The 20,583-nt window shown below is 33.9% G+C and overlaps 1 protein-coding gene and 1 pseudogene across 1 annotated transcript; one reads left to right on the top strand and one right to left on the bottom strand.

Moving 5' to 3' along the window:
* Positions 1 to 1,009: 1,009 nt before the first annotated feature.
* LOC125603027 lies at positions 1,010 to 9,344 on the top strand (annotated as a pseudogene).
* A 2,128-nt stretch (positions 9,345 to 11,472) lies between these two features.
* Positions 11,473 to 13,587, bottom strand: LOC125603030 (protein SRG1-like). The gene is made up of 4 exons (XM_048774292.1): positions 13,163 to 13,587; positions 12,727 to 12,974; positions 12,075 to 12,402; positions 11,473 to 12,001 (listed from the first exon to the last, which is right to left on the bottom strand). The coding sequence occupies exons 1-4, from the start codon at positions 13,424 to 13,426 to the stop codon at positions 11,750 to 11,752; spliced, it is 1,092 nt and encodes a 363-aa protein (XP_048630249.1). The 5' UTR covers positions 13,427 to 13,587; the 3' UTR covers positions 11,473 to 11,749.
* Positions 13,588 to 20,583: the final 6,996 nt, after the last annotated feature.

Here is a 20,583-nt window from a genome sequence, read left to right as displayed (position 1 = left end):
TAATGTTTTTCTCTCTTTGTTTTTGCTTTTTTCTTTAGAGGATTTAGTCAACTGTTTGCTTTTTATTTTGCTTATTCCACTAGTTTCATAGAAACATGAGTCGGATTTAGTTTCTTTTCGATGTTTTCTTTATACTTTTTAGGTTGACTTTCATCTATATTTTTTTTCTATTCACAGTAGATTTGTTTTAGATTTAGATCTATGTGTCATGTATAAGGTGATTGAGAGCTATTGTTGATCTTTTTTAAGTTTAACGCTTTTGTTGCATGTTCTTGTCGTTTTAGTATATTTTTCTAATTTTCCCAATTCGTTTTAGTTGAAATTTAGTTCTCAGTGATTGTTGTTGCATGCTGATATCAAATTCTTTTTGAATTTTCTCGATTCGATCTCATGTTTTGCTTGCCTTCTTGTGAGTGTTCGAATCTGGAGTTGTGCTTTCTCATTCCTTTCATTTACTAATATGTGATTGAGATCTAATTTTCGTCAAACTTCTTGTCGGCGGTTTTAAAACTCACTTTATATTTCAAAACAAAAGTTGAAACATGTTTTTTTTATATAAAAACTTGGATTAAATATTTTCAAATGGTAAAATAACATATACATGTTACAGTAAATTATCCAAAAAACCTGAAATCCTTGTAGGTTTTTAGAGTTGGACCAGATTTTAAAATATAGATACATAAAATTGCTGGTCCGAACCGGTCGGACCAAACTCAAATATTTACAAGTTTTGTAAATTTTGTGGTTGAGTCCGAACAGACCAGCCTAATTGACATTTCCTGCTTTAGCCCTGCTTGCTTAACCATGAGATTTGAAGGTCAGAGTAAATTCGTTTTAAAATATCAGGAGTTGAACCGGTTCAACCCCAGGTTTTATGATTGCATCTAAGTTCTTGTATGTGTGATTGATTTAGCTCGTGTAACGAATTTGCATTTATAAAAGATTTCTATTTTTATTTATTTTAAAGTTTTTCGCGGTTATATAATCCCCAAAAAAAATTCTATTTCTCATCTCTTCCTTGTTTCATATCTTTGCTGCTTCGTCTTCTCTCTTAAATCGATCGCTTAATACGTAAGCTCTCTGATTGATTCGTTCCGATCTCTCACCTGCTCCCTCAATTTCCCTTGTGTATCCACCTATAAATCGAAGTCCGTCGATGTCTTCAAAGTGATTTTGGATTCTTCTTGGTAAGCTTCATTTTTTATCCTCTTTCTCTCGCGATGAAGATAGTTTCGATTTCTGATTTCGTTGATTTCTCGTGAATTATTGGAAATAATTGAGCTCAATTCATCGTATCTTTGAATGTTTGAGCATTCGATTTGAAATTCGAAGCTCAAATCGAATAGGTGTCAGGTCGTGTGATTCGAATTCGCCCAGTATAAAACTAACCTAGAGCTGCTTAAGGAGATTTATTTCAAATTCTCTGATTAATCGTCTTTTTTCCTGGGGTTTGAGCGGAAGTAGTGTTGAAACTGATGATGAAGCAATCGTAGAATCAATTAGGTTTCTGCATGCAGTATTTAGTATGATCAATTATGGATTGAGCTTTTGGTGATTTATAGTGCTATTGGGTTTGAATCTTTGGTAAGACTAAACATGGTTTCAGTTTTGAAAGAGGCTTTGGGAAATGGCGCCTTCAAGATCAACGAAATCTAAATACAAGAGAACTCCGCGTCCTAAAGATGTTTCTCCTCACAAAGAAGAAGAAAGTATGAGCAAAACCAAACCACGGGTAAGCTCCCTCTTTTCTTTTCTTTTTATTCAACTGGGTAGCTGGCTTTAGGTTATATGATTTGTGATACTTGTATGTAATTACTCAGCCAAGTATTTGATTTTTAACAAAATTGTATCCCTAGGTTTCAGAACGATACCAATCTTTAGATGTTTGCTAGACTTTTAAGTTGTTGTTTCGGTTCCATTTGTTGTTATTTGCCGGAAAAAATTGTATAAGGATCAAGCTTATCTTATTTTACATGCAGAAGAGGAAGTTGTCGGATATGTTAGGTCCTCAGTGGAGCAAGGAAGAGTTGGAGCGCTTTTATGAAGGGTACCGCAAATTCGGAAAAGAATGGAAAAAGGTCAGTTCAATTTGGCAAAGATCTAAGTCGTGGAGTGCGATTTGTAGTGCAACTTTCCATTTGGGAAGAATACTAATAAACTGCTGCCATAGTTTCCGATAAATGTTAGGGGGATAGTTAATTCATTTTTATAATCATTTTGGTTTTGTGAACTAGAATTATAATAGGGTTCTCCTCTCTATGGTTTGTAGGTCGCTGGTTTTGTACATAGTCGTTCTGCAGAGATGGTAGAGGCTCTATACACTATGAATAAGGTTATCATGCTCTCCCCCTTCTCCGGTTTATCTTTTGATATTGGTCTAGATATTTTTCAACTTATGTTGTATCATCTGTACTTTAGGCTTACTTGTCTCTTCCGGAAGGCACTGCTTCTGTCGTTGGCCTAACTGCAATGATGACTGATCACTACGCTGTTCTGGTAAGAGCTATAAACCGTTCGAATAGTTATTTAATTTCGGTATTTTGGGTTATTCCTAACTTACACAGATGTGGTCCAGTTCAGGATACTAATTTTTATGAACTCAAAACAATTAATAAGTCTGACACCGTTCCTATGGAACACCTGCCAACTACTAATCATGCAAAACTTTCTTGTTGTTTCTTGTTAAATTTTGTGCAACCTAGGGGTGTAGCACTCTTGTCTGTTCAGATATTGTCACTTGAAAATATAGTTTAGCTCAGGGAAGACAAATTCTTACATTTTTTGTTTGGTGTTTCTTTGCTAAGTCGTTATGTGTTGATAAAGTAATACATTTGTGTTTCAAAGGAATATAGTTTGGTAGTGTGGAGTTGGTTTGCTTTATGTTATTATGTAACAACTCTTTCTCCTCTCTAGCATGGAGGAAGTGACAGTGAGCAGGAGAGAAAAACGAAAGTCTGAGGTCAGCTTCTAAGCGCTCTAAATTGAAATCCTCAGATCATCCCTCTGCAGGATTAGAGGGTCTGTCTGACCGCCTGCAGTTCAGGTCCTCTTCAGGCTACTTGCCATCACTGAAGAAGAGACGTACTGGTAGTGTTCTCTGCTTCTCTTTTCCTCAAAATCTGTTCACCGATTCACAAACATGAGTTTTGCGTGCACAAACGATATTCTATATATGCACGAGTCTTTGCGTGGTACAACTTTTTTTTCTCTTTCAGTTATTGCAGTCCTGATGATACGATTTTGCTCTAAAGAATTAGCTTATATAGAACTGCTCTGTTTATTTTTAAAAATAAATAAACTAGCGTCGATAATGTACACTACTACACAAAGTTACTTTGCGGACATGCAACATAAGTTAGTACCCACTATTGGCAAAGGGAAACAAAGATTTATCTTGCCCAAATTTTATTGCTCATTAGCTATCCCTCTGATGGACAAGATCTATTATTTGCTAACTTTTCTTATAATTGTAATCTGCATGTGCCAAGAGACAATGCCTCAAAAAGGACACCTAGAATTCCTGTCTCATATACCCCTGAGAAGGATACTAGGGAAAGATATATGTCACCTGTTAAGAAGTCTCTAAATCAGAAGGGGGGTGATACTGATGATGATATGGAACATGAGATTGCATTAGCATTGACTGAGGCTTCACAACGAGGTGGTTCTACCAAAAACCCACACACACCAAATAGAAAATCAAAGATGCTCTCCCCTGATAAGAAAAGTGAAATAATGGTAATTTTCTTTACTGTTGCTCATAATTCATATATTTACTTCATGAAACTATAGCTATGTTTCACTACATGATAGTCCTTTCGCAAATTCAGTTAACAGAAATCTAGCTTAAGTAGCAACAGTCATATAGTAATATGGACTGATGGATCTTGATATTCAGCGTGCTGATATTGACATGGCGATTGCCAAGCTTCGTGCCACTGATACGGAAGATGCCCGCTGTGAACCAAGCTTAGAAAGTACTGAAGCTGAAAATGTGGATAACCCAGGAAGTAGAAATGAGTTGACGAATGGAGAAGATAGAAGTGCCATGAAAGAAAAACAGTACTATAGAAGGAGGTTCGGCATCAGAGAAGATGATTCAAAAGAGGCCTGCAGTGGTACAGACGAAGCACAAAGCTTAGGCACTCTCGATGAGAAATTTAAACAAGAAGGGGATGGGAAGTTTTTGAAATTCACATATAGAAGTTCAAGGAGAAAAAGTAAAAAAAGTCTTTTTACTGCAGGTGTGTTCTAGTCTCTCACTTCTTTGTTAAATTCACCTATCTGCTATGCACATCGAATTAGGATATAAAGAAACATCACTTAACCTTTATTCAAAGCACCCTTATAAAGGCAGGTGACCACATGCCTGCTACACTCTAGAGAAACACCAATTATAGTCTAGCAACCCATTGACAAAAATAAGACACGGAAGTATATCTGAAAATCATAAATTGAGTTAATGTTTTGGTGGTCACTCTATCTTGCGTTTCTTAACTTTAAAATCCTTATTTCTGGTACTGTCATTGACATTTTCTTGTCTGAATAAAATTTGGGATCAACAACTGCTTGTTCTGCTTATCTAATATGAGTTGGCTACTGAGCTTGGAATTCAATTTGACCAAATTAATAATGAGGTTTATGGAGGCATTCTTCATGAAGATTCTTCTCATCTATGACAAACTTAAGAAGCTAATTTTCTCTTCAGATGAAGACACAGCATGTGATGCTCTCCAGACGCTGGCAGATCTATCGCTGATGATGCCTGAAACTGCCACGGACACTGGTGGGGATACCTATGTTTGACCTATAAGCGTTTTACATTAAGCCTAGTGTCTTAAGCTGGTTAATGTTTATTAACTTTCTCTATCGAATTTTTGTTTGAAGAGTCATCTGTTCAAGCTGAGGAAAAGAGAGCTGGAAAGGCTTCAGATTATAAAGAGACTGATTTAGCATCCATGTCTAAAAGGGGCTCTCTTAGAAAATCGAAACAGAAAAGACCCGTCTGCAATGATCTTTGTAATACTGAACCCGAGAGAAAGAGTCCAAGTAGCTCTGTAATCAGAAAGGGACGGCAGAAAGCATCACCAGCTAAAGTAAGAGAAGCTATATACTTAACAAAGATACTTGCTTTTACGGTTCTATTGTCTCAATTCATGACCATGTTGAAGTTGTTTCTTCCTGCAGGTTCCTAAAGATGAGCTTGCTGCAATTTCACAAGTCACTGAGCCTTCTAAAAACAAGGTACGTGTCTGGTATAGAACACATCTCTCTATTAGACAACATTGCATATATTATATCTTCGACAGACCATTTTTAAAATATTTCAGGTTTGTTTTTCTTTGTGGAATTTCGTTTGTAGCTTTAATCTGGTACTGATTGTATTGTTGTAGGGAATAGGTGAGGAAATTAAGCCTGTTGGGAGAGGTAAACGGTCTGCAAGTATTCGAAACTCGTATGATAAGAAGTCTGTCAAACCCCAGGATCGTACTTCTTCAAGTAACAACATGGTAGATGACGATGAGTCAGCTCCATCAACTGCAGCCACCCAAAAAGAAGTTAACTTGCCAACTAAAGTTAGAAGCAGAAGAAAGATAGTAACTGAGAAACCTCTAACTATTGATGACGTGAAGAAGTCAGAGATTTTGGTGAGTGAAAAATTTCTGATCATACAACTCTGTTGCCAAATGATAAAGAATCACCAACGATATCAATTAATCTTAGTTTGTGGAGTTCCCTTATTATATGTTGTACCATATACAGGAGAAGTTTTCGCATTGCATATCTAGTTTCAAAGCACGAAGATGGTGTCTTTTGAGTGGTTCTATAGCGCAATTGACTACCCATGGTTTGCCAGACAAGAGTTTGTTGAGTACTTGGATCATGTAGGGTTGGGCCATGTTCCTAGGTTAACTCGCGTTGAATGGGGTGTCATAAGGAGGTTATCACTACTAAAATGCAGTTTATTTATTAATTTCTAATTTTCTGTGTGCATATGTATGTTTCTTTAATCATTCTTTATTGGTGCAGTTCTCTTGGGAAACCAAGGCGTTTTTCTCAACAGTTTCTGAAGGAGGAAAAGGAAAAGCTATACCTATACAGGGATTCTGTAAGAAAACATTACGATGAACTAAACACGGGTATGAGGGAAGGACTTCCGATGGATCTGGCTCGGCCTCTAAATGTTTCACAGAGAGTCATTTGCCTTCATCCAAAGTCAAGAGAGATTCATGACGGCAGTGTCCTAACCGTTGATCACTGCAGGTACCGGATTCAGTTTGACAACCCTGAACTAGGGGTGGAATTTGTCAAGGTATTCTTTCTGCCACTGCAAATTTTTCTGGCATTTCTAGAATCAGAATCTTTGACATGAAGAATAAACGTGAATATGGAATAATACTGAAACTGAAAAAAGAGAGGAATGAATCCTCGGCTCCTCGCAGTTGACTGCACATTTGTGATTTTAATTAATGTCTCAAAAACGTTTGGTAAATGGAATCACTACTGAATTTCTTACAACAGAATTTTAGCACTTAATAGTTGACCAATTTATCTGGTGCATACTTCACGAGGTTCTCTACAAAAGCACTAAGAACTAATCTGATATCTGTATGACTTTTGAGCGAGAACGAATTTGAATGTTAATAACATTTAAATCTCTCTTTTGCTGAAGGATACTGAATGCATGCCACTAAATCCTCTAGAAAACATGCCAGCATCACTTGCAAAACACTATGTTTTGTCGAATCATCACCGTCAGAATTCCAGTGAGGAGAAAATGCATGAGCGGGTAAAGGAAAGCATGCCAGAAGGGTACCCCAAACTTTCGTGCGAGGCAGGCTATCCCCTATCCGCACCAAATTATATCATTAACAATTCACTAAAGCAGGAAAAGGTTAATATTTTCTGACCATCACACATATATTCTGCTTTTGTATATGCTATAGATTATTTTGTGGAGGTTCATTTTTCTGCATACCTGGAAGAATTGATTTAGTATCACACACATCTAGGAGTTTACGGGGTAATTTGTTGTTTACTAGTTTCAAATATTTCCATCTAACGAATACAATCTCCTGGAGTTTCTCTGTGTGAAGTCTTTGACCAATAACTGTATCTAGGAAGGTATGTAGATAAATTCAAATCTCTTACCGATCTTGTACAAAATCAACGTGCATGTTCTATCACTGTTCTCGCTGAGGCTGTAGCTAATGTTATTCCTCCTCCTTACTTGCATCTACTCTCTCTTGCAATGCCTTGTTTGGCATTTGACCACAGTAAATCTTAGCTACAGTTTAACAAAATCACGATAGATATATTAATTATATTCAAGTTTGCCTTAATTATATAGGTAGAAATCTCAAGTTCGGATCCACAAGCTCAAAATGGAGTCGATGAGGCTCTTGCTGTACAATTGTTTAATTCTCAGCCTTCAAATATTGGCCATATTCATGCGAGAGAAGCTGATGTCCAAGCTCTTTCTGAACTTACACGTGCGCTTGACAAGAAGGTTCGGCCTGTTATTAATTCTTAGCCTTTATACATGTGTGATACGTGCTTGTTTTTAATCTTCTTCAACATAACACTTTCTCTATGGCCTGGTTACTTTTCTGTCTGTTTTACATATTTCATGATATTGCTTCAGTTTTGCTAGCATTAAGCTTCTCCTTTCTTTACTCTATAAGTAGAGATTGCAAGATGATATGTTTGATGGATTAATAGTTTCTAATTGACTAATAAGGAATGTGAAATCATGTAACTACTATTAATGTATTGAATTTGATTTGTTACTCTTTGATTCACTCTATTTTTGATTTTTTCTCTTCCTTGTCTTCCATGTTTGTTTAGCTTGTCGACATTGTGGTTTACATTTCAACTAATTAAAGCTTAATCTACACACTGCAGGAGCTAGTTTTGAGGGAGCTAAATTACATGAACAACGAGGTTGTGGAAAGTGAGAAAGACGGTCACAACGCTCTGAAGGATTCTGAATCTTTTAAGAAACAATATGCTGCAGTTCTCTTTCAGCTAAGCGAAATAAATGAACAGGCAAGAGTTTATGAAGGAAATGTAAGAGTGATCTTGTCGTCTTTACTACGTACGGCTCCTGAAGTTTCGCATTCTATGTCTCAATATGCACAGGTTTCATTGGCACTTCTTGGCCTGAGGCAACGGAATACTTACCAGGAGAATGTACCATCTTCTTCAATAACACACATGAGCAACTCAGGGGAACCTGATGGACAGTTGACGTACGTAGACAATGATGCATCTGATACTAATGGATTCCATGTCTCTGAGATTGTTGACAGTTCTAGAGTAAAAGCTCGGAAAATGGTATTCAGAGCTATACAGGTGTGTGTATAACGAGTTGATATGTTTCTGTGTTTGGGATCTACATGTGACAATTTACTAATCATTTGTTGCGTCTCCAGAGATCTAACCAACTTGACCATTTTGTCTCTGTGTCTATTGCAGGCATTGGCGTTACTAAGGAAAGACGAAAATAATGTTGTAAATATAGAAGAAGCCATTGATTTTGTTAATAACCAGCTCTCGACAGATGAATCAGAAGGATCATCAGTCCAGCAAACACAAGCTTCCCAAGATCAGCGTCTTCCCTCTACACCAAATCTATCTACCTCTACTCAACATGCAGATGATTCCCACGTAAACCCACTAGACCAAAATGACCTGCAGGTTCCGTCTGAACTTGTTTCACGTTGTATGGCTACATTGCTCATGATTCAGGTGACAATCTCAAATAATCCTTTCTGTTTATTAACACAAAGACATTATTAGTACCGAGTGTTATCTCTCTTCATACAGTTTTAGATATTAGAGAAAGTTAAGCCTTGAAGTTGTTTTCCTTTTGCTCTCACTCTCTGTAATGGCTGATTAGTTAGTTATCTTGTGTTGCTTTCTTATTTCGTTCTCAGTTTGTGATCCTAACAACTGAAACCTTACGATGCAGAGATGTACAGAGAGGCAATTCCCACCAAGTGAAGTGGCTCAGGTTCTAGATTCGGCTGTAGCCAGCTTACAGCCTTGCTGCTCACAGAACCTTCCTATTTATACAGAGATACAAAAGTGCATGGGAATCATTAGAAACCAGATTCTAGCCCTCGTACCCTCCTAGAGCCAAGACTTAATAAACCCTCTTTGTCTCTCCATGCTGCTGCTTGTTTCTCTTGTAAAATTGATGTTCCCTTGTAGAAAATCTCTTTATATATACCTCAGTTATTTGGTGTGTCTTGACTGCGAAAGAGGAAAACCCATAAAGAATTCAAGACCGCATCGACCAAAACAGTTTGTTTTGTTCCGAATAAGATTTCCCTTAATGATTTGGAGTGTGTTGATTCATTAAACTTACTCGATTTCATTTTACGTAATAAAATCCATCAATCATTGGACACGACTGCGTAGCCATCCACTGAATTGGTTTCATTTCTTATCTTACTTAAATTAATTACATTCTTGTTTTCATTGTGTCTCGCATGTGTACTATATCTATCATCTTCATCTGTTTGAGAGCACTGTCTTCTACTCTTTAAAACCTTTCCATTATTGCTTGTTTATCAGCTATTAAAACAGGACTGCACTGCGGTCCATTATCAGTGTTTTATAGTGGTACTAAACTAATTTCATTCCAGTATCTTGTTAAAATCAATTTCTGTTTCTGTTTTCATTATGATTACCATCCTCATTCATCTATTTGAATATGGTCTAATCTTTAAACGTTTCCACAATTTGTTGTTATTTGTTTTTTTAATTAAAAAATAGGGAAATATTTATTTAATATAAGCTGTATGCGACCTGAGCATTCAACAATAAATATGTATACATGTCTTGTCTGGATTAAACTATATACAATAGTTTCAAAATTCAACATTCACTATTTTTTTAAAATATAATTTAACACTTCACATCATTTTTTTTTCTTTTCACTTCGTAATTCAAAACACATTTGATTTTAACACAATACAATGGTTTTGTTTAGTAGAATCAACAATCTATTTTATTTGTTAATAATAGTAATTATCAATGTCTAAATTAAATAAATCTAATCTCTAATTAAAAATAGTAAGTTTTTGTATAAAATATTAAAATAAATTATTTAATTTATAATAAAATATTTATTTTAAATAATTAGGATAATATGAAATAATGTTTTTTAAAAAATCAACATATACCGTTGGTGGTATCTACTTTTTTATTTTGTTTAACATATTGAATTTTTTCAAGTCCAAATAATCACATCATTGTATTTCATTTTTCAACGAACTTATTCTAGTGATTCAGTTGTTGAATCTTGTATTCAACATCTCAGTTATAAATGGTCTAATAAGTCGATCGGTCCAGCCAGGCTCCACTGTGTCCCAATTCGGATAGAACATGCTTGGTTTGGCTGAGTCCGATTTTGGATCTGGTGTAGTAATGAATTGGCCCAGTCGTATTTTGGGGTCGACTTCAGATTTTTGTCTTTATTGAAACAATCATCAAAGAGTTAAAAACAAAGTGCCTAACAGTTAGTTTATATACTTCATACACATAGTAATGATATAAAATGAAAAAGTGCAATATATTTTTCTGGAGGAGTATAATTGAGATGTGACTATTCTAATTTATAACAAAGTGAACATTTTGATTTTATACGAGAATTATTAAGTTGTAATCTTATGTTAAATCATTTTGATATGATATTTTATGGTTCCCACCATATTACCATAACACTGACGTGTAACTACATCATCCTCCGTCCATTTTTTCTCTCTTCTAGTGCTCTCTCCTTTTGGTCTGCAGATTTTTTTCTTACCATTTGGTAGAAGCGACAATAACGACAAATAAATAAGAACCGACAATGCATTTGTTATGTAATTATTATTGAGTTATTATTAACTAATAATATAATAAATAAAATAGTTTTTTTGGTCTCATAATGGGGACCTTTTGTAGTTTAGTAAAACAAGTGAAACAATAATGAAGCCTTTTGCCTTGTCTCTTCTCGATTTTATCTTCCAAATCGTTCAAATTGATCTTTGAACATGATACTTCACATCCGTGAAGAGAGAAAAGTTGAGACCATGTCTTGATCACACATACAGATGTTTCTCTTTGATTAAACACTTCCAAAGATTTATTTTTCATTTACCAACACTACTGAACAAAATTATTTTTGAAATACCTCTTTCCGTTCAGAGAAAAGTTATATTAAAATTTACATAAATATATATATATATATATATATATATATATTAGTAAAATATTTTATAATTTAATTGTAAATACTTCATTTGGTTATTAATTATTTCTCGTAATTTTAAACAATTAAAATTTAATAAATATAATTAATTTTTCAAAGTTTACAATTTACTAATAATTTTTTTTAAGACCAGGATCATTTTTAAATGAAAGGAGTATATGCATAATGATACAAACTAACGAAATACATTATATATATGCACACATGTATCGACATAAACATGGATCTGATATTGTTCTTTCTTATTCTTTATGTTCCTTCTCGGCATACATATGGATACATAAACACACCCAACTCCACCCACACACACACATAATATATTACAAGTTGTAGTTACACTGGGGAATTTAATCATGACACTAAAACCCCTAAGTGGGAAACATTCCTGTACATCATACACACAAGAGTCCCACAACTAAATTCTTAAAAATAAAACAAATTAAGTGGTAGTTAATGGAAGGTGAAAGGGGTGTGAAAGTAATATAGTTAATTGAGAATCTTGGCAAAATCAAGTGACTTCTTGCCTTGGAGCTTGTTGGAGACATAGTGATAACTATAGTCACCATGATTGTAGCTTCTATACTTGCATGGGTTGGTTTCATCATCAACCAATTCACCCATTGGTTCTATTTTAACCTCGTAGTTGGGTGCATAGAATGTCACTATTGTAAGCCTCTCCCTTTCTCTATTTGTCACTGCTCTATGCTCTACACTCTTGTACTTCCCATTAGTTAGCACCTACACGCACATGTACAGAAATTCATAATTTGTAGATATAAGTTCTCTGATTGAAGTCTATTTAAAATAATACCTCAACTGTATCACCAATGTTAATGACAAGGGCATTTGGAAGAGGTAGTACAGGGACCCAAGTGTTGTCCTTGAGGATCTGAAGCCCAACACAGCTGTTCTTGCTCTGTTGAAGAACAGTGAGAGCACTTCCATCAGAATGTGGGCTGAGTCCCATGACAAGATCAGGACGTGAACATGGTGGGTAATAGTTCATCCTTACTGCTTGCACTGCTTCCCCAAACATTTCTTCAAATCTCTCTTCCTTTAGATCCAAGCTTATTGCTATGTACTTCAACAACCTCTTGCATAATTTCCTTATCTCTTTTGAGTAACCTTCAAGATTTTCACTATAGAAAAAAAAAGTAATTTCTTAGCCACATATACTTTTAGAAAAAGGAAATTTAATAATTGAAAAATATGTATCACTAAGCTACGCTATGTGATATTTTAATTATCTGATGATCCACTATAAGTTTTTAAAATATGAATCATGATTAATCTCGAACATGGATACAGTATACATGACACTTTCTAGCAAAGACTATTTTATTGCGCGCCACATGCTCATTAGTTAATCTCTACAGAATATGATGACCATGAAAACTGAACAAAGGTATTTCGGAAGATTAAATAAATTTTGTTATAAGAAAATAGGGAGTTTTGTGGAGAACCTGAACCGGGCCGGTTTAGAAGGCCATAGTTTGGGGTTACGAATAGAAGGAGGATGAACACCAAGAGCAAACATGTTGCACCAATCAAGCTTCTGATCTTCAGAGAAGATGAAAGCTTGACCGTAACCTTGTACGGTCCCTGGCTCCATTGGATACTTCTTCTTCTCCTCCAGTGGCATCTCGAAGAACTCCTTCGCCACCTTCTCTATATCTTCCACCACACCCACTTCAATCCCATGATTTATAACCTGTATAGAAGAAAAAAATTCTGATATTCATATGTAGTTCATACATGTTAAGATTGATCTAATAAACATGTTAAGGTTGATCTAATAAACCCAATTATCTAAATAATATGTTTATAGTGGACAATAGATTACTATACATGATTTTGACTAATAGACAATGTTTTGGAAAAAAAAAAAAAAAAATTTACCTGGAAAAATCCCCAGTCTTCACAAGCTTGTGAGAGCTTAAGAATCTCAAAGAGAAAATCATCATCAGTGTGAGGTTTCGACAGTTTAGAGAGATCAACAACAGGAATATGATGATGAAGGTGAGTCTTATGAGACACTAAGACACCTCTCTCATTGGCTTCTCTTATGAACCTCTCTGGAACTTTGTTTGGTTTTGATTTTATTAATTCTTGAACATCATCTATTTTCCCAACTCTAATCGAAGAAATGGGTAGAGGAGCCATATTGAAGAAAGCAAACTCGGAAGGAGAATTAAGATCTTATTTGTTTTCTGTTTCTTTTTTGGAATTTAGCTAAAACAAGTTTCTCGTTGCGGTGTGAGTCGTGAGAGAGTCTACATTTATAGAAGAAATGCGTGGAGCTCAGTGGTGTCTATTATGTTTGCATGTTGTGGGTTAACTGAGTGTTGCAGGTTTTGTGGAGTGGGGGTCCATTTTGTGCACTTTCGAATTTCTTTCTATTTTTTTTTGGTTAAAACGAATTTCTTTCTATTTTTTTTTAAAGAATTTAGTGTTATGGCATAAGTCACACTGAATAAAAATATTTGTTTTCCAAAGCTCCTTGTATATTCATTTTGTCGACCAATTAATCATTAAAATCTTTAAATAATCCTCAAATTACCCACCAACCTCAATCAATAAGAAAAGTAATTGTTATTTAACTAACTGAAAACTCTCAAGTTGTCCATTTTATGTTTAATACACTATATTTATATAGTAGTAGTAGTGAAACAATACGGAGTATTATTTTGGATACTATATTAAAAAAAGTTTCCAACAATGTTTTCAGAATTTTGGTAGAAAAATAGCTAGGGTTACGTACTTTTCCATTTTAGTTCATGATACTGAGGGTTCCGATATATACTTTTTCAAATTTATTGTATATGTTCAGAGTCGGCAAAAATTAGTGATAGAATCTCAAGAATAGATTTTATATGCGCAACCGAGTTTAAATTTTCTATAACTCATTTTTTTTTTCCAAAAACTGGTCAATTTTTTTTTACTTATAATTTTGAAAATCTCAAGAAAGATTTGGTATTTAATAAAATAAAATAACAAGTTATGGAGTAATTAATCTTCATGTATATTGTATACATCTAGTATTAAAATTTCAATACCAAATTTTTCCAAAACGTTTGTGTATTAAAAGGACCGATCATGATATATTGAAAGATATAAAAAAATTAGTTGAAAATTTAATTGTTTAATTTTGTGTGTCCAGGACCTCTGAATGTATATCTTCGAAATGAAGGAGAAGTCAAATTCATTCTCTTGTATTCTCCTTTGTAACGTTTATCGGGACAAGAGACGATAAGGAACGATTGTGATGGATATTGGACTGAAAATGTTATACTTTGGGAATTTTCTTTTCAAGTGACTACTCACAATTTTTGCAGAAAGAAGAAGATTTTATGGAAACAAAAAATTCAGCCAAAGCATCCTGCCACAATTGAAACGAATACACCAAATTCACAAAAAGTTTGAAATAATGGAAGCATCGGATACTCATCAAAGGTGATAAAACAGTGGTTGGTAAGTGGTAACCGTCGTATGTTATTATTTTTTTATTAGTGTGTACATGGTGGTGGCAAATCTTGTGCAAGTTGGTAAACCATGAAAATATTGACATAAAAAGTTACAATGACTATTTGCATATTAAGTAAAAAAATTTGATAAAAAAATTAAGAACTCGATATTTATGTGTTAAGCCCTTTCTAAAAAAAAAATCGATATTTATGTGTTCAGGGAGAAATACTTGTTTCTTTTTGAAAAACAAAACGCTAACTATATAGCCCATTACACAAATATAAGCAAGAATTATCATTGATTATTATTAATGATAATTATTTAAAAAGATATTAATGATAATTATTTATAAAGATAATTAACTTTGCACAAAGATTAACATTACAAAGTATAATTTATTTACTTTCCAGCTTCCAGTTCCAGCCATCACACCAAAATAAGGAAACAATTGTTTCGAGGAATGTATTAAACTATAGTATTTTGTTAATTGGTAAAAGCAATGAAAAAGTGAATAAGACTTGCGATCCCTACTTAGCCTTTCTATGTTTTGTGTATGTGAATACGATAATGAAAAGATGCAGTAATACGAATTTTGTTTGGAAAATCTAAAACTTCAATATAAAAGACGAAGGGCTTTTTGCAAAATTGACCTACAACTTAAAGTCAAACACAAAATTAACCTGCTTTTTTTTGAAAATTGGTTTTACCCTATTCACCCCACAAGTTCATATAATTTACGAAAATGCCATCAATTTTTTTTTTCTTTCGAAAATGACATATTTACTCCCTCACCCTCATCATCTTCAAGTAATTACAAGATTTTCATTGTCATCAATACCACAACCACCATGAACAACCAATTTGAAGCTCTTAATGCTCCCAAAATCGATTTACCCTTCTTCTTTTTTCATTCTTGTGAACTAAACACAACATATCTCTCACATTCTCTCTACAATGAGCTAAAAAAACCCAAAATTTTGATTCTAAAAATTTTATGGTTCATAGAGTCATAGAAGCTAACGATTCTGGGTGGGTGACTTTCGTTTGTGATTCTGTGTGCTTGGAGAAGCCTTATGTATGCTAAGGAACTTATCTCACCAATTTAAAGTATGACATCGAGTTTTTTTTTCAGATCTGTTCGTCAGACGACTTACTTGGGACGTCATCTAACTGTAGACAACTTACCTAGAAGTCGTCTGACTGTAGACGACTTACCTGGAAGTCGTCTGGTCAACACAGAAGTTATTTTTGCAATTGACTTTGAAATCTGTAACCTGAAACGACTGAAAGTTAAGTCGTCTACTGTTGTTTGGTTTTAAAAAATTTTCCAAAGAACCTAGACGACTTACATTTCAGTCGTCATAGGTTAGTTTTGCATTTGACTGGATAATTTCAGAAGTTTGACTTCCCCAGACGACTTACATTTCAGTCGTCTGTCGAAAATTAAAATAATAATATTTTTTTAAAAGTAAACGACTTACAATTAAGTAGTCATAGGTTAGTTTTGCAATTGAAAAAAAAACTTCAAGATTTAATTATACACAGACGACTTATAATTCAGTCGTCCACCAGACGACTTACTTGTAAGTCGTCCAGGATTTTTTCCGAGATTCTGGTCAAACCTCGTAAATCCTGGACGACTTACATTTCAGTCGTCTCGTGGACGACTGAATTATAAGTCGTCTGTATATAATTAAATCTTGAAGTTTTTTTTTTCAATTGCAAAACTAACCTATGACGACTTAACTGTAAGTCGTCTACTTTTAAAAAAAATATTATTATTTTAATTTTCACTAGACGACTGAAATGTAAGTCGTCCAGAAAAGTCAAACTTCTGAAATAATCCAGTCAAATGCAAAACTAACCTATGACGACTGAAATGTAAGTCGTCTAGCTTTTTTGGAGTTTTTTTTTAACCAAACAATAGTAGACGACTTATTTTTCAGTCGTCCGAAATAACAGATTTCAAAGTCAATTGCAAAAATAACCTCTGCGTTGACCAGACGACGTATAGTTTAGTCGTCTTGACAACTTAGATTGAAGTCGTCCGCGTCTTCTCCGCTAGTTTTTAAGTCTTCTACGTTAGTTTTTGAATAACTTGTATTTTTAAGAGTGATAAGTAACTTCAAGATATGTAAAACTCATATTTACAAAATATGTTCTCTCCCTTAGTTTTACTAAATTTGACTAAGTTTTTCAACGCAAACTTATAAAAAATATGATATGCTTTGACTAGTTACTATTGTTTGTTTCCATCTCTTAAGTATTATTGTTATAGACAATAATGATGACTATTGTTATGAGTTGGAAGAAGGGTTAAATGCTTCTTAAAATGTTGTATCAATATGAAGCTACCAACATTCTTGTTTATTAAGATGAGAAAAAGGCCATTGGAGTTTATTATTGCATATGAGAGATCCAAAGATAAGAAAAAGGCTACTGAAGTCTATTATTTCATTGATTTGTAAATGTGTAAACACATTGTTAGCACATTTAATACATCATGGAAAACATTATTACTGATTTTACAAAAAATCACAACTAAAAGAGTATACATGCAATTCACAAAACAGACCACAAACAAAACTATTATAGATCATTCATCTACAAAGACAAGCTTGGATTCCACTTGAGTAGACAAGACCAGACAACTTTTAAGAAGTCCAGACGACTTCTAAGAAGTCCAGACGACTTCTAAGATGTCCAGACGACTTTGTCAGAAGACTTTTGGAAGTTCAGACGACTTCCAGACGACTTTACAGGAAGTCCAGACGACTTTTAGGAAGTCCAGACGACTTCCAGACGACTAACAGGTAAGTCGTCCCGGAAGTCTTCCAGATCTGAAAAACCTGCATATTAAATCCAGATCTGAAAAACCTGCATATTCAAAAACGTTCAAATGGCTTAAAAACAGAAAAAAATGAGTGGAAGATTAGATAAATCTACCTTTACAGAACACACAAAAATACATATCTAAAAATAATAGATCTACCTTTAAATTAGTGGAAGATGAGTACCATCTAATTAAAAACCTGCAAAAAAAAAATAGATTAGTAAGAAAGACATGAGACAAAATTGAAAAATTCATATAAAGTTTGGTGTTTTCAAGTCAAAGAGATTAGAGTGGGTTTGGAAAGTTTTAGTTTGGGAAAAAAGTAAGAACTTTATACAACAAGAAGTTACCAAATGAAGAAAAATCAGACATAAGAACTTACCAAAACGCTCAGAAAAATTCTGACGACTTCCTAGAAGTCCAGACGACTTCCTGGAAGTCCAGACGACTTCCTGGAAGTCCAGACGACTTTGTCAGAAGACTTCCAAGAAGTCCAGACGACTTCCAGACGACTAATAGGTAAGTCGTCCCAGAAGTCTTCCAGATCTGAAAAACCTGCATATCAAATCCAGATCTGAAAAACCTGCATATCCAAAAACGTTCAAATAACTTAAAAATAGAGAAAATGAGTGAAAGATTAGATAAATCTACATTTATAGAACACACAAAAATACATATCTAAAATTGATAGATCTACCTCTAAATTAGTGGAAGATGAGTACCATTTGATTAAAACCTGCAAAAGAGATAGATTAGTAAGAAATACATGAGACAAAACTGAAAAATTCATATAAAGTTTGGTGTTTTCAAGTCAAAGAGATTAGAGAGAGGTTGGAGAGTTTTAGAATGATGAACATTACATTTTTGTTGCAGCCATTTGAGAGGAGGAGAGAGAATGTGTAAATTTTTCTTTATATAGGGAGACAAAAAATCCAATTAGGTTAAATATTTTTGACTCAGACGACTTCCTGGACAACTTACATTTCAGTCGTCTGGTGAAGAAATTAAAACAGACGACTTACATGGACGACTTTAATATTTTTAGCGGAAAATTAAATATTTTTAGCGGGAAACTAAAATAGAAGACTTTCCAGACGACTTACATGTAAGTCGTCTGTTTTAATTTCTTCACCAGACGACTGAAATGTAAGTCGTCCGAGTAAAATGATCCGGTTAGGTTAAAACGTACATTGGTAAAATATAAGGTTCGGTACGATGTGGACGACTGAAATATACGTCGTCCGGGTAAATTATTCAACAGACGACTGAAATATAAGTCGTCCACACCCTAAACATAACCCCTAAATTTAATTATCTATTTAAACACTTCATAAAACCAAATCAAACTTGAAAAGTGTTTACTATACACAGAAATAAACACATATAGGTGAAAACTAATTTTTGAAAAAAATATTTTAGTTTTCCAAAATTTAACCCTAACAATACATACAATACTACAACATATGTTTGCCAAACTCCTAAACCAAAGTATTTCATGATTCACTACTTCCACTCATCTATCTTCAAAACAAATCAATTTTATCATATCTTAATTTATATCAGTTAAAACTGTTTATAATTACTTGATTTTTATTTTTTACGCATCAAAATATTTTTTTACAAGATTTATAAATTATTTTTAAAATAAACTGGTACCAGACGACTTACACTTCTGTCGTCCAGACGACTTTCAACATCTCAGACGACTCAGACGATTTACTGGGGCTATATTCGTAAAAATGGCTTATGTTTTTTTGTTTGGTCACAAGGGGCTGAGCTGTAATTTCACTAGGCTTTTAGGTTAGTTTTGCATTTGATTCAAGTTTGGGTATAGGTTTGGGATTAAAATCAAGTTGTGGGTTAGTTTTGGCAAAAACCCCAAAGACGAATATATAGTATGTATGTTTCTGTTTCAAAAAAAAAGTGTGTACGTTTTTCTCACTTCTCCAGCTTTACTTACGTTAAAAATAATATACATGTAAAAGAAGTCTTAATGTCTTAGGATCAGTGTTTAAGAAAAATCTTGCAAAAAGAAAGATTCGTTAAGTTTACTTTGTTGACGCTCACAGACCCACAGAAAGAGACAACTTATAAACCTAAAGTCAAGTTTCTTGAAAATTCAGTTTTCCTAAGTTTCCTGCAAAAATAACCAAAAGCAAACCAATTAGAGTTGAAATTTACCTAACCACATGCCAATTAGCTAGCCAATAGACCCAAGTTACTCTATATATGTGATATTCCCTGCAGGGACAGATGTAGGATGCTAATTAGTAGGGGGCACAACAATTTTTTCCATTATGATTTAGTTTTATGGTAGAAGCATTCGATAAACCCTATAGTATTTAGCAAAGAAAATTTCAAAACAGTTGGGGGCACGTGCCCCCGTAGCCGTTGTCTTGTGTCCGCTCCTTATTCTTTGTGTATGATCAAATGATGGTTCTTATAGCTAGCAATACATCTTTACAAAATCTCATTATAGAATTGGTTTAGAAAATACTTATAAAAAATATTTTAAGTTTAATTGATTTTGGTTTGGATTGGATTACCGTATGATTGTTTATTAACTTAAATGGACTTCCAAGTTAAAATCAGTTTATGTAGAATATATATATATTTCTTTTTGCTAAAGACGGTTGAACATATATTGGTTGGTTGATACTTACCTATGTTATTGAAATTTATACTATATAACATATGTATCTTTGGAGTATGCCATCATTAGCTTAGCAATGTAAATCCCAATGCATGCATCCACAACCGATGCTTGTCTATTATTGAGTCACTAAGACTATCTCCAATGGTTTACTCTATTTTTTACTCTAAAATAGAATAACTCTATAATAGAGTTTGAATTTGCTCCAATGATATTTTATTTTAGAGTAAACAATAGAATGATGAACAAAAAAAACATTAATTTATATTTGGAGTAAACCAATTTTTCACTCTATTATAGAGTACTAGAAATATTTTTTACTCTAAACTATATTTTAAAATAAAAAATAGAATGAGGTTAGAAATGCTC

This window comes from Brassica napus, unplaced genomic scaffold (genome assembly GCF_020379485.1).
Source record: "Brassica napus cultivar Da-Ae unplaced genomic scaffold, Da-Ae ScsIHWf_306;HRSCAF=497, whole genome shotgun sequence".
In the NCBI taxonomy this organism is placed as follows: domain Eukaryota; kingdom Viridiplantae; phylum Streptophyta; class Magnoliopsida; order Brassicales; family Brassicaceae; genus Brassica; species Brassica napus.
The sequence above is the reverse complement of the archived record's forward strand: the minus strand, read 5'-3'. Positions and strand labels throughout refer to the sequence as shown.

What these genes read in the sequence shown, in the direction of transcription:
- LOC125603030 (XM_048774292.1), bottom strand. Translation starts at nt 13,426, where the DNA reads ATGGCTCCTCTACCCATTTCTTCGATTAGAGTTGGGAAAATAGATGAT. An exon ending in AAGACTGGGGATTTTTCCAG is followed by an intron (nt 12,975 to 13,162) that starts GTAAATTTTTTT and finishes TCTTCTATACAG; the next exon opens with GTTATAAATCATGGGATTGA. An exon ending in ACATTGGTGATACAGTTGAG is followed by an intron (nt 12,002 to 12,074) that starts GTATTATTTTAA and finishes ATGTGCGTGTAG; the next exon opens with GTGCTAACTAATGGGAAGTA.